This window comes from Penicillium waksmanii, assembly GCF_028829765.1.
Source record: "Penicillium waksmanii strain IBT 27052 chromosome Unknown utg000005l:1.0-5232799.0:1.0-5237142.0, whole genome shotgun sequence".
Lineage (NCBI taxonomy): Eukaryota > Fungi > Ascomycota > Eurotiomycetes > Eurotiales > Aspergillaceae > Penicillium > Penicillium waksmanii.
Window position 1 is genome coordinate 3,644,298 of NW_026643252.1, and position 13,446 is coordinate 3,657,743.

The 13,446-nt window shown below is 51.9% G+C and overlaps 4 protein-coding genes across 4 annotated transcripts; 3 read left to right on the forward strand and 1 right to left on the reverse strand.

Annotated features, from left to right (window-relative positions):
• Positions 1-294: 294 nt before the first annotated feature.
• N7481_006268 (GYF domain-containing protein) lies at positions 295-5,093 on the reverse strand (the record flags this gene model as incomplete). Its single annotated transcript, XM_057265487.1, has 6 exons — positions 295-605; positions 664-985; positions 1,023-2,759; positions 2,842-4,371; positions 4,435-4,852; positions 4,999-5,093. The coding sequence occupies 6 exons, from the start codon at positions 5,091-5,093 to the stop codon at positions 295-297; spliced, it is 4,413 nt and encodes a 1,470-aa protein (XP_057123207.1).
• Positions 5,094-6,672: 1,579 nt separating this feature from the next.
• N7481_006269 (uncharacterized protein) lies at positions 6,673-7,554 on the forward strand (the record flags this gene model as incomplete). Its single annotated transcript, XM_057265488.1, has 1 exon — positions 6,673-7,554. The coding sequence occupies one exon, from the start codon at positions 6,673-6,675 to the stop codon at positions 7,552-7,554; it is 882 nt and encodes a 293-aa protein (XP_057123208.1).
• A 1,042-nt stretch (positions 7,555-8,596) lies between these two features.
• Positions 8,597-9,785, forward strand: N7481_006270 (putative alcohol dehydrogenase; the record flags this gene model as incomplete). The annotated part of the gene is made up of 2 exons (XM_057265489.1): positions 8,597-9,406; positions 9,462-9,785. The coding sequence occupies 2 exons, from the start codon at positions 8,597-8,599 to the stop codon at positions 9,783-9,785; spliced, it is 1,134 nt and encodes a 377-aa protein (XP_057123209.1).
• A 273-nt stretch (positions 9,786-10,058) lies between these two features.
• On the forward strand, positions 10,059-10,859 carry N7481_006271 (uncharacterized protein; the record flags this gene model as incomplete). Its single annotated transcript, XM_057265490.1, has 3 exons — positions 10,059-10,163; positions 10,219-10,620; positions 10,752-10,859. 3 exons carry the CDS (start codon positions 10,059-10,061, stop codon positions 10,857-10,859), a joined length of 615 nt encoding a protein of 204 aa, XP_057123210.1.
• Positions 10,860-13,446: the final 2,587 nt, after the last annotated feature.

Genomic DNA, 13,446 nt, shown 5'->3' on the forward strand with positions numbered 1-13,446 from the left:
AACTGCTCAGTTCGAGCTGATCTTTGATCTTGCGGGTCGTTAACTATCCTATATCACATTTTGTAAAAACCCGACAGATAGGGAAAAGGAAACTTCGGAATGCAATCATGCACAAATACATTGATGCTGCTAAAAAAGCATGGTAGTACATAGATGAGATCGAAAGACTAAAGTCCACCAGACCGCCGAATGCACACGCAAAAAAGCAAGAACAATAAAAAAAAGAGTGGCGAAAAATCAAACAAATGCAAAATATTCCCCGACTAGCTGAGATACAGATAGCTATGCACGCCACTAGCGCTTGCCCTTCTTGCGGGGAGCGACGACCTTGAATGCGGCGTTACTCTCCTCTTCACGGGCGGAAGGGGTAGCGCCGGAAGCAGACCCCTTCTTAGCAACCTCGTTCCAGCCACCGCCGTTCTTCTGCTCGGCGAAAGCACTGGGCGAGACGGGGTCAACGACACCCTTGTCGGCCAGCTTGCGGCGGCGGATAAATTCGTCGGCAAAGCGGCGACCATCTAAGGTCTGGGAGTTTGCGTAGACGGAGTCAGAGATAATCTCGGCCTCCGCAGGCAGGAAAAGAAGTTGCTGAACAAAGTCGTCCACTAGAAAGGGTTAGAATCAAACGTTTCCTTTCTGTTGGGGTTTATTTGCGGCGCTTACCATTGATGTTACTGTTCAAACCTCTGCCCAAAGACAGCTGCGCCCACTTAGTAAATTCCTCCATAGCGCGGTTAGAGCTGCCCTGAGACACGCTGCCACCGGTCACGGTACGGGTAGCGATAGTTGGGCGAGGCTTGGAGACAGAAGCAGGGGCAACGGGAATGGTACCACTGGTAGAGCGAGGTCCAAGGGGCGCGGCAAGAGGAGTCTTAGCCTTGCCACTAGCACCGACAGTTGTCCAAGCACTAGAAGGAACAGGGGCAGCACTGGCGGCGGCGGCGGCGGTAGCAGCAGGGGCCTTGCTGGCAAGCTCGGCATAGCGCTTGGTAGCGGAAGCTGGGGGGGCTAGGCGTCGCGACTTGGGCGGCAGCGGCGTTGATAGCAGCTTGGCGCTGCTTGCGGGCCTCCTCCTCCTTCTGGATCTGAGCCAGGGTCTTCTTTGCGGTGCTGGTGATAGGTGCGGGCTGGCTCTTAGTGTTCCAGGCTGGGCTAGCAGCGGTAGGAGTAGCCGGGGATCCAGAGCTGGCCCAATTTGCGGAGGAGGGAAGACCAGGGACAACCTGAGATTGGGCATGGCTGAGACGCTCTTGCTCTGCAAGGAACTGAGCGCGACGAGCAGCGGCGGCGTGTTCCTCGCGCTGGGCAGCAGTGCGAGCTTCGGCCTCCTGGATCTCCTTCAGAGAGGGACCCCTCGGCACTTCGACGGTATCCTTTGCCCACGGGGCGACAGAAGTGGGTGCCGCATCAATTGGGGTTTGGGTCCGGGACTGAGAGTCGGCGACGAGAGATTCAGCCATGTTCTGGCGGTTGCGCTGAGCAGCGGGGGCGGGTAGAGGCGAGGCAGAGGGGGGCGGGGGGAAGGGGTGAGGCATAGCACTATCGGCCTTAATTCCCCAGACATTTTCAGGGACAGCCTGAGCATGCTGGTCTTGCTCCTGCTGTTGGCGCTGGGCAGAGGCGGCCTTGTGGACCTGTTGAGACAGAGTGAGAGTAGGCTCATCGGTAGGTTCATCAGCTGAGAGGGCTTCCAGGGCTAGCTCTTCGCTGGTAGCAGCAGCCTCAGCGTCCTGGGCGGAAGCAGCAGCTGGGTGAGTTGGCAAGCCATCAACGGTCCGCATGCCAAAGTCACCTTCTTGGGCTCTCAGAGCATGGAACTGACGCAGTCGCTCCTCACGCGCCTGCTGATCAAAGGGATCATTTGAGTTGAGCTGGTCAAACTGTTCTTGTTCTTGCTGAAGCGCCTCACGATCTTGGAGCATTGAAGAGACCTGCTGGGAATGCAGGAAGCTGTCAGGCTGGCGAGCAGCGAATGAATTGGATGCACCAAAGGCAAAGGGGTCCTGGCGGCCGACGTTCAGGTGATCCAGTAGAGCCGGAAGTTGGTCTTGGCTACCAAGCTCAGTTCCTAGCATGCCAGGTCCAACATTTGGGAGACCACCCTGTCGAGTAGGTGCTGCTGCATCGAAGAAACCGGCAACCCCACCTTGCGATTGCTGCTGTGATTGCTGCTGCTGGCCATGGCCAGGCGCCTGGATTGGAGATGGCTGGTAACCAGACGGCGAAGCAATGCTACCGAAGCTGGGCTGGCTCTGAAGACTGTGGGCGCTAGTTTGGTGCTGCAACTGGGGCTGCATAGTAGACGGGCCAATCTGCTTCATAATAGCTTGCTGCTGGGCGAGATGTTCTTTTTGACGAGCCATCAGATATTGTTCCTCCTGTTTGCGTCGCTCGAGTGCGTTCTGCTGCTCCGCGGTCAAGGTAGTGCCGAAACTTGGGAAGCTTCCAGGGAATGGAGGCTGAGCACTAGTAGTGTTTTGCCCAGGAGGGCCAGTCCACTGAGCTCCAGTAGGTTCGGGACCATGGGGGATGCCGATTTGGGGAACAAGGAAGGGCTCGCGCGAATTGCCAATACGTCGGACCAGCTGAGCCAGTGGCTCAAATTCAATATCCTCGAGCTTCTTTATTTGCAGGTCGGGGCTGAAAAAGCCAGCCTTGAACCAGTCGTGCATCTCAAGTCCTGTCCATGGTCCCTGGACATTGCCCTGCGGGTCGCGATAGATCCAGCGCATGCGATCAGGCATCACCATGCAACGTTGCTGGGCAGAAGGCACAGTGCCCCCCAGGAGTCTGAATTGCTCCTGCTCCATCGAGACCCATTCCGGGCGGAAGAGAACCAACAGCCGAAACAGGTGTTTGAGATGGGTTTGACCCGGGCTTGCTTGCCTGGCCGGGTCTTTCCGTCTGCTGGAGGTCCGTTTGTCGAAGTCCATCTTCCAGGCCGACCGAGTCTGAGCGACCTTGTTCGTCCTGCACCGATGAGAAAAGGGCACCGAGTTTGCTCGATCGGCCTATGCTGGCGGTTCCGGACATACCAGCATGAGGGCTAAAGAGACCTCCACCTCCAAGTGTAGACAGGCTTGGAGACTGAAGATCACCCATGGAGCCGAAGATGGGATCACCGAAACCGCTAGCGAAAGCAGAGCGTTCGCGAGTTGGAGTACCGATGGCACCTCCAGAAGGCCAAGCGGCACCTCCACCGAGAGAGGAGAGGCCACCGAGGCCACCAAGACCGGAGAAGTTACGGTTGGCGTTGGCGCTGGAGTTTTGGCTGCGATCAATAGTAGGCAGGTCCATGCCTGAGCCGACCCGTCTCATCGATCCAAAGGGGTTTGAAGGATCCCGCAAGCCACTAAGACCGGGATGTTGGGAATTCTGGATGTCTGATCCATCCGTATCCAGATCCTCTGGGTCGGCAGCAGTCCGATCATTTTGAGGGCTTTGATAGGGGTTGGTGTTTGTGGGGCTTGTTGGTTCATGACCCTGGAGCAAGCTCGGAGTAGGGTTGCGGGAATTCTCCTGGCTTTGCATTAACTCGCGGAAGCCTGGGATGCTTGAGGTCATTCCGAACGCGCCAAAACCGAGGTCATCTTGGGACGGCGCTTCGAGATCTTGAGATCCGCCGAGCGCGGCGCTACCACTGCGAGGCTCATCGAAAGGATTGGTTTCACTACGGTTCGCACGCGTCTTGAGCCCCTCCCCCCAAGGAGACTGCGAACGTTGGTCACCATTATCTTCGGTCAGGCGCTCCAGGCTGGACAGGTTCTTCTCCTTGGCAGATCCGGCAATATCCTCGGAGCTATCCTTAGAAAGCAGGTCCTTGAATCGGCTTTCTCCACGAAGGCTTCCATATCCAGGTTTTTTCTCCGTTGGCGTTTGGGCCGTGTTGGAACCCAAGGAGAATGCTCCAAATGCGCCCATGGGAGAGAAGTTGGCATTGTGCGAAGCCGAGCCCCAAGGCGAGCCTGGTCCTCCCACAGCGGTATTCAAAGGGTTGGTCGAGCTTCGTTTCAAAGAGCCAAAGGGAGAAGCAGTTTCTTGTCCTTCTTTAGCCTTGTCGTCAGGCTTTTGATCCCGGAAATCGGTTTTACGACGCAAGAGGGCGGGGGGAGGGGTGGAAGTAGTCGCCTCATCGCGGAAAAAGCGTGAGTTGGAGCCGGTGGGGGACATAGGGTTGCCGATCGAGTCACCGGTCTCACGACGTCTCACGCCCGGGCGGTTGGCCGTCGGGGAGGAGGTATTGTAGTTATTGATATGGCCCTGGGTGTAAGAGATGGACTGTTTGCGACCCCCAGTACCTGGTGCAGTATTTTCTTTCTGCGCGTTCGTGGGGGGGGGCTTGAGGGGAGAATTGACCGAAGCAGAGAATATCTGCAGAGTTTTAGCATATAAACACGCGATTTCCACCCCGCACTGGATGATATCTTGACCTACCTCTTTCTCTCCATCCGACATATCAGACAAGCCCAACGGTTCAGCCTGTCCTCCGTGGTCCCAACACACTTCAGGTCCCGCGGAGGACTTGTGGTCGTCCCGCTTCCCCCACGCTCCATTCGCGGGGGCTGACACCATGTGAGGATCCCAGTCGGCGACAAAGTATTCCTCCACGTTTTTGCCCAAAGCTCCGTTCTCCCGCTGCGCCTTATACATCTCTAGGAGCTGTTCCTTGGAGTATCGGGCTTCTCCGTTGCGTAGGGTGCTGGGGGTGGTATTTGAGCTCATGTGGGGTGGGATGTAGGCCGTCGGTGTCGAAGCTGAAGCAGGTTGACCACTCTCCCGGATGTGAGAAGGGTTCGTAGCGACAGAAGGGCGGCGGAAGGTCTGAGTGGCTCCGTTCATACGAGATCGAGACCTGGTGTGGACATTCAAGGTTAGCAACGAATATTTCGGTCTCGCGGAATTGGAGGTTGAAGAGGGCGATGCAGTGAATGGGAAAGGATATCTGGCACACGAAAAGTTCAAGGCTTGAGATCGAGAGGGGAGGGCAATATTGCATACCATTCACCAGCAGCTCCTCCATCCCCTCTCCGACTGGGGTCCTGCGTGTTACCGGCAGCGGCGGAGGCAAAACTCGATGGGAGTGGTGTAGGCATTATGGATGATAGAAGTTTTAGTACAGGTGATATTCCCCCACAAAACAGCCGATTTGAAAAGAGTTCGTCGCGAGACTTTTGAGGTGGCGGATGGTGCGAAAGTGCGTGATGCGAACGGGTTGGAGGGGACGCGAAACACGAGAAAATAGTCGAAAAGGCGGGATGAATGAAATAACAGCTAGATGCGTGTCAATCGACGAACGAGATCGGTGTGGTTGGAGGAAATGCAAGTATGCTTCAGCGCCAGAGGAACGAGGTCAAGAAAGAGAGATCGAGATTCGATTTCGCTTGGGTTTCCTGGAGCAAAAATGGATTTAGCGGGGGGGCGTGGCAGTAGGCGCGCAGAGGCGAAAATACCGTGTATTGATGATGAGGTGTCGCGTGGGAGGCCACTACAAGAGAAGACAATACACTGTATTGGAATGTATTGAAAAAATACACACAGGTCTGCCTTCTGCCACCAGCCCCCAAGAAAGAAAGTACGAAGGACACCCACACAACACACAAACACACACTGTGGCTTCAAGCTTGACTATAGGCAGCCTTGATGGATGGTCCGTATCTTTTTAAAAAGAGGATTTTATTTTAGGACAAAGACCATCAGTTCCAGACTAAACTCTAGCTACTTCATAACTCATCTTTCTTTTCTTTTTTTCCCCCCCAGATTGTGGAGTCTTGACTGCTATAAAGGAAGCTCCTAAAACAGAAGAGGTCGCAGCTGGCATCTAGTATGCATGCGGTGGGTTGCGGCTGTGGCAATAACTCAGTCGACGTGTAAGGTACATCTCCTGCCACTCCCGCCACACTATTGGACGATCAGGTGCTTTCAAACAGTTAAAGTTGGATTGGTGTTAAGTCTTCCTCGTTGGCTTTTGGACGTATCGTGCTGCTGGTCGCCCTTGCTGGGGTTCTTTGCCTTCCCATTGGCATTGGAATATTCATACTCATCGGCATATCCATAGACATACGCCCATCAACAAGATCGCTATCTCAAAGGAAGGAGGGGATAAAGGAGGGACACTTGCATATCATCTCTCCCTTCCCCAGCCATCCCACCATCCCATGCTCAATGCCAGGTTGGAAATAATCGATCCAGTACATTTTTCTTCAAACACTTGCCTGCAGAGCCCCCTCTGAGTTCGGGCCAGAGTCCGGTTAGGTTCGAAATTCTATTCTTCTACCCGTCTTCCTGCATAGGAAGGATCGTCACCGGCCCGACCATTTGGGACGTTTGCTTGATTGCGTGGTTTGTTGGCCATAGTCTATATGCATCGTCCATTCAAAGCATAGGCAGTTTGCTGTCTCATCTCAAAGCCCGAGCCCGATACTCGTAGATCTAGCCTAGACCTAGAATGAATCCTTTCAAGTCTTCTCATGATTGCTCTAATCCAATCGGCCTTTATATACCATGACAATCTCCATCCTTCTCTTTTTGCCGGTGACCACTTCTGTGACATAATCTCGCTCAGTGTCACTGTCTAGCATCATAATTTCTCGGTCAAATAGGTATTCATCGACCTAATTGAATTCGCTACATTTTCGTGTCCGTCAATCCGATTCTTTTCTATATTCCAGCGCCATGAAGAGGAATAGTCGTCGGTATATGAATATTCCCGACTATTTCTTAGGCAAGCCATATCACAAAGTTGTCTCTCGGGGTGAACAAATCAAACCCAACCTTTTCTTTGTTCGGGACGATGACGCCTGTGCCTTCGTCCGCCATCCTCCCCGAGCTACTCCAACCGAGAAACCTGCTCGTGGTCACTGCGAAATTCACAGCGATCACTTACCTCCGGTCACACCAGTGACAAGCGGTTGCAACGACCATTCTGATAGACCTCCGACCCCGAGGCACACCTGTGGTCTATGTTTCCGTAACAAGCCGGAATCCGAGCACCCTCAACGAGCCAGGAAGACCAAAGGCTTGAATCACAAGGACAATCAGAAACAACCCGGTGCAACTATTCCAGTATCTCCATGCCAATGTGCTTCACAATCTGCAGGAACAGCAGCAGCATCTCCGCTAACTCACTGCCATTATTATCCTCCGACTCCGAATGTCCACGGAATGACGTATCACCAGGAACATCACCATCGCTTGTGTCACTTTCCGGCTTCGGCTCTGGCTCCAACTCCAGCGCCAGCTCCAGCTCCAGCAATAGGCTGCTCGCATTACCCAATGGAATTACCCAGAGCAGCCAGTCCCCATACGAAGTGTACTTGCAAGCGACCTGCTCCGCCCCCTCGGACTGAGGCCAGGCCAAATGGCTGTTGTTGTACAGACGATGCTAAATCCGAAAGCTTTTTTGAGTATGCGCTGTCCGACGACTCGGCATCTGATTCTTCGGTGGGTGCTGTGATTGAGGATGCAGCCGAGACCGCGGAATCTGGATGCAATTCATGCCATCACTATCAGCTTGTGTACTGTTGTCGACACGGCGTTCTCTATGGGACGCGATGATGCATAAATCGCAAGTCATTATCTGCCCAGCTTATGGTTGCTGGCAGGGTTCTAGGAGAAGTACGAGGTCGGGGAGAGCTGTATATTTCTTGATACTATATCCTTGCTAGGAGGTTGATGCATCAACTTGACGATGTTTTGTAAACAAATTGGAATATTTTTCATGTTTCGAGTTTTTCGGGCTCTTTTTCATGTACTGCCTACTAATTAGTAGTTACTCGTAGTAGTCACCAGGGCTTCAAGTTCCAAGGTTTAAATTTCAACCCGTGGACATCAACTCCGGCTTGAAGTGCCCGTGGCCCAGGTGGGTGATTGCGTTCTACCTAGGTAGTGCCTATTGGTTAGTACTACTACTGCTATCCATGGCATACCTATATATATATCAAAAATCCACACCATGACGCGTTGAATCCATCTTACAGTTGGAAATCAAGAATGGCTTATCTAGTTAATTACTTCCCATTAAATCTACGAAACCGAATATAGATATAAAATAACTCTTGCTATACCTAAGCTGCGAGTTCGACTCGGCCTCGGAGTCTCTTGCGGGTGGTTGATGCGGGATGATGGAATGCACTGACTAAAACGGGACGACCCATGACTGGCATCTCATGTCTTGAAGAACATATCATCATTTGTGCATAATCGGATTTCTGGAAAAGAGAACCAGAACAGGAAAGGTATCGTTCCGGTTCTCCAAATTGGAGACAGGGATATTGATGGCGACCCTTGGTGAATTAGTAAGTAACCCGCCGGCCCGTGGGCCGAGGTCCCTCGTAGTGTGCACTCAATACATGAATTCGAGATTAGAATATCTTTTCGAACTTGAATTCATACTATTATAAATGTTCAATGTTAGCTGGTTATTTCCCATTGCAATTATCCGTATTCAACACAGCCGGTAATCCATCCAACCGGTATCGACTCTCCAGCTCTGTCACGGTCCTCGGCTATCGATTAATCTAGCTGTCCCCGCATTCACCAAAGTCTCATAACACCATCAAGCTTATCTTGTCAACCCAACTGCGTGCCTTGTATCACAATGTCGAAGGCCGTCTATATTTCGCCTATTGATGGCAAGCCCGGCAAGCCGGGCCAGGTGTACTACCCGCTCACCGTGCGCACTCTGCCCCAGCCTTCCCCGCAAGGGCGCGAGCTGCTGGTGAAGCTATCAGCCGCCTCGCTCAACCACCGCGATCTCTTCCTCCGCCAACACCTATACCCCGGTGTAACTTTCGATGTGCCTTTGCTAGCAGATGGCGTGGGCACCGTTGTCGGCGCTGGCCCCGACGTGTCCGGCGCAGAAAAGTGGCAGGGAAAGCGCGTCATCCTGAATCCCGGTGTGGGCTGGAAAGGTTCCCCCGATGGCCCGGAGGAGGCCACTGGATACCGCATCATGGGAGGCACCAAAGTTTACAACAAAGGCACACTCCAGGAGTATATCACTATTGATGAGTCCGAAGTTGAGGAGGCACCCGCCCATCTTTCCGACGCAGAGGCCGCGGCTCTCCCACTGACCGGTCTGACTGGATGGCGAGCCCTGGTATCGAAGGCTGGCGAGAGAAACTCTAGCAATGGAGCTGCTGTGCTGATCACTGGCATTGGTGGCGGTGTTGCCTTGATTGCCCTGCGGTTTGCGGTCGCCCGTGGCGCTCATGTCTTTGTGACAAGCTCTAGCCAGGAGAAGATCCAGAAGGCAATTGATCTTGGCGCAACTGGCGGTGTCAGCTATAAAGAAGATGGATGGGAGAAGAAGCTTCTTGGGTTGCTTCCTGCCGGCAAGAAGAACTTTGATGCCATCATTGATGGCGCAGGTGGCGATTCCATTGAGAAAGCCGTCAAGCTGCTCAAGGTAAGTGCATGCTCTACAGCAACACATCCCATGATATCCCTTTATGTTTCAAGAGTACTTACTGAAATTGATTATCCAGGCCGGTGGTGTTCTCTCCATCTATGGTATGACGGTGTCTCCTAAGATGCCCTTCACTATGTCAGCTGTCCTTAAGAACATTGATGTTCGTGGCTCCACGATGGGTTCTCGCAAGGAATTCAAGGACATGATTGAATTTGTCACAGCCAAGAAGATTCACCCAGTTGTTTCACGAGTACTCCAGGCCGAAATTGATGACCTTCCTGCCATCGACGGATTGTTTGAGGACATGAAGCAAGGAAAGCAGTTTGGAAAGCTGGTTATTGATTTTGGCAAGGCCTCCACCGGCAGCAAGCTGTAATATAATCGACAGCTATAGTTACGATCTTTTGATGATAATGTCAATGCCAATAGCAACCGTGTCTACGCGAATATAACACAATTTCTGAATTAGGCAGGCACGATCCCGTTCCTCATTATCTCAACCTCACCTTCCTAAGGTTCCCTGCCCTTGAGCCTTGTCGACCTCGCAGTATGTAAATCACTTCTTCCAACCGTGCCTCTTTCTTATATTCCACGATAGCGAGAAAGGTACCATGCTCCTTCACTTGACCCGGCAGCCTTGAAGAACAACATGTCTGTCTCTCCTGAGAAACGTGGCCGTCACACGCGCCCTCGCTCCAGCTCCCGTGGACCGACCAACTTCGTCACGATGGAAGGCAGGCTATCTTGTTCCAGCGTAAGCCCCAGCCACCGACTATTCCAAGGCCAGAAAGGTTCACCGAAAACACGAGAGGCAAGCGAAGACTGATTGGCGGACGCAGAAACACAAAATTGCATGTCTCGCGCTGCAGGCCTCAAACAACGATCTTGAAGCACGTATCGCACACATTCGCGGGAAGGTCAACCAGCTCAACCGAGAGATTTCTGCCCTTTCACGCCACGTCAAGCAGTTCAACCATAATCCATTCCTGCAGACCTGGCAGGCCGACCTTCTCACTCGTCTCATCGAGGTCGCCTATGTCCGCCAGAAGAACAAGCTGCCCGCCGGGGTTTCAATCGGCGAAGAGAACACTGCAGACAGAGAGATTCTCTCTCGGGCTTATAGCAATGCGGCTCGCCGAGTGAAATGGAGCACGCTAGATAGTCTCGGTCTTGACATAAGATACCATGATGCGTTGCAGCGTTACTCTGATGTGAGTTGGAAACCTCCTCCCCCTTCTGGTCATGGTTGCCATCGAAGCCCACCCCTTCCTGTTACTCAATTGTATAGATCGCTGTTTATCGGAGCCCGAATCCCTTCGATACAGAGATTCCTTTCGCCGAGTGGCTGGTCCAGCAGAGTCAGGAAAAGCCGGACTTGTTTGCGTTCTGGGCAAGGCTCTATCCAATCTGCCATGGCCGTGCTGTTTACGAAAGCCTAGTTATCGCCTGAAAGATCATTCTGCTTCGCTCTTCTTTTTCGCGCACTGGCGTATTCGAGGTGGTAGGCAAGGGTAACGGCAACGGCAACGGCGTTTCGGGGACAAAGGGTCAGGTTAGGGGATTGAGGCGTTCTCGTGAGATTCTGTCAATCGTGTACCTGCTTCAAGAATCGGTCAGCGGTCTTTCATTTCATTGCAGTTGTGCATGAGCTGAGCAATTTCTTCTGGCTGCAAGTCCACGCTGCACGGCTGCCCACCTGGGTCTTCATAAGGCATAAGACCGTGTTAGTCCGGTATCAGCATCGGAATCAGCCACCAGCACCAACGTGTCACTATCACACTGATGCAGACAGCCCTGTTCGGCAACTGGCATACTGTTCTGCAGCTTAGCAATTCAACCTTCTCGGTATTTGAATGGCTAACATCTACCGTAACTGTAGCATCAGCCTTAAGAAGACACTTTTGGACCGCTAAGATCGACATATCTCTGCATGATCAGGCACCCGAACACAACCTTCGTCACGTATAGGTGTTATAGGGGCTACATCTACCGACAACATTGTGGGGTTTATTCTAATTCGAATAAGGCTACGTAGATCAGGCCTCCTAGGCCAGCTAGATTTCGCATGGCTTAGCTGAACAAAGACCATTTGGAAGCGACCTTTTTCATGGCAACGTACGGAGTAAGCTGAACTGCCCTACCAGATGCTGTATACTCCTCACTAGCCTGGATAACGACTGCTACCGTTGCAAAAGATCATCCAAAACATGCCATCATAAAACTCCATAGTTCCAAACCAAAAATATGAATAGGATTTGAGTTTGTCGTCCACGCGGCTAAGAATAGGATTTGCTATACGGAGTACGCGAGAGCTCACACTTAATCACACACAAGCTATACTTAGGGCGAAGTGAGACAGGTCTGAATTACCCAGCACAGCCCAGCAACGACTGGTGAATTGGGCGTAACGCACCTCCAATGGCAGTCAACACAGCGGTGTCCGTCCCTCGTCCAATAATAAGCCCTCATATCGTGGATCCCAGCTATTCGGCGTCCGATTCGTCCGGGCTCGGTTAGGTTCCGAAGCCTCATTGTCGGTATGATGTCGTGGATGTACATATGCTGCATCTCTCTGTATGGAGTAGTTATGCTGCTGTATTGGTGGATGTTGGTTAGTTACTAAAACGAGGAATTCAAGAAACCAAACTACTACTATTCCGTAATGAATTTCAGATCGGTCAGATAAAACGCCACAAATGATCCGATTGCTTTTAGCAATTTTTCGGTGAGGCTTTTAAGTTTCTTTTTGATTTGCTCCCTTCATCAATTTTAAAATGTACCTTCTCGTTTATCTTGGCTGCTGGTTACATATGGGGTTCTCTTTTACTTTTTTTTTCTCTTGTCTTGGCTTTTTTCGCGAGTATCGAGAACCTATAAGATTCTTTCCCGGTTGAACGGTCGGACCAATCCGACTCAAGCTTGCAGGTTTAGTTTATTAAAGAGTGGAATTTTACGTGCTGTCAAAGCCGAGGTCCAAGCCACAAGAACTGCTGCCTGCGATGGCAGGTCAGTTCATCATGGATCATATAATCTGGTCCTCGGCGCACGGTGCAAGCTAAAAGAGGGTCAATAATGGCCGATCCACCATATTGAGGGGATGGGAGGCGTTGGTTCCGTAGATTTGAAGATACGCAGATACAGTACTCGTAGGTGTAGAAGAGAAGGGAAGAAAGAGAAAAAAGGGCCAAGAGAAAAAAAAAAGGAACACAAAAAAAGTGGACCATCCTATTCGGGTCCGACAGAGAGTGGAGAAGGGTTAAGGGAAAATAGCAAGTATCATTGGATCACCAGGAATAGCGCATCACGGCCCCCCTTTTTTCGGCGATACTCGATGTGGTATAGATCAGGAAATTGTACGGAGTAGAGAACAGGACTTTGTGTCGGAATAGATTGGTCTCCGACATTCCGACTAGCTCCAATGCCTATGCCCCCATTTGTTGTTTTTGCACTCCACTAGGTTTGGCGGAGGATCGCTTAGCGCGTGCCAGCCTACCCCACCTCGTGGCATGCACCGCCATCCGCGTTGCCCGGTTTTCTGCTCTGCTGGCCCCCTTTTATCGATCCGAGATCCGGAGACGAGGGCCAATTAGCTACTACAGAAGTTCGATTGCTGGATGTTGGAGAAGTTGAAAAAAGCAGTGTGTGAAAATTGTGTTGAAAATAGTGATATCACCAATGCCGGCACTTTCAAACAGTGGTTCGCTTCAGGTTCGTTTCAACGGGAACGATTAGGCATCAGGGTATGAAAATCGCGGGATGGTTTGAGGGAAAGACCCTCCCATGGGATCAATTTGAAACGGCCGTATACTGGCGGAGGTTTCAAGAATGGGCGATCAGAGCCGATCACTGCGACCTCGTTCGGGAGTGGAAGGTTATCAATCGAAAGCAGAAAAGAGTTTCTTCTAGAAATCGGTAAATTTTGTTCGGATAATTTCTTCCCCTAGTCTGTGCAGAGGTTGTACGGTTGGGCCAATGGGTTTCTCAAGAGTAAGTATAGAGTTTGCCCAAATGTAGTGAGTGGTTGGGGTCAGTTCGGT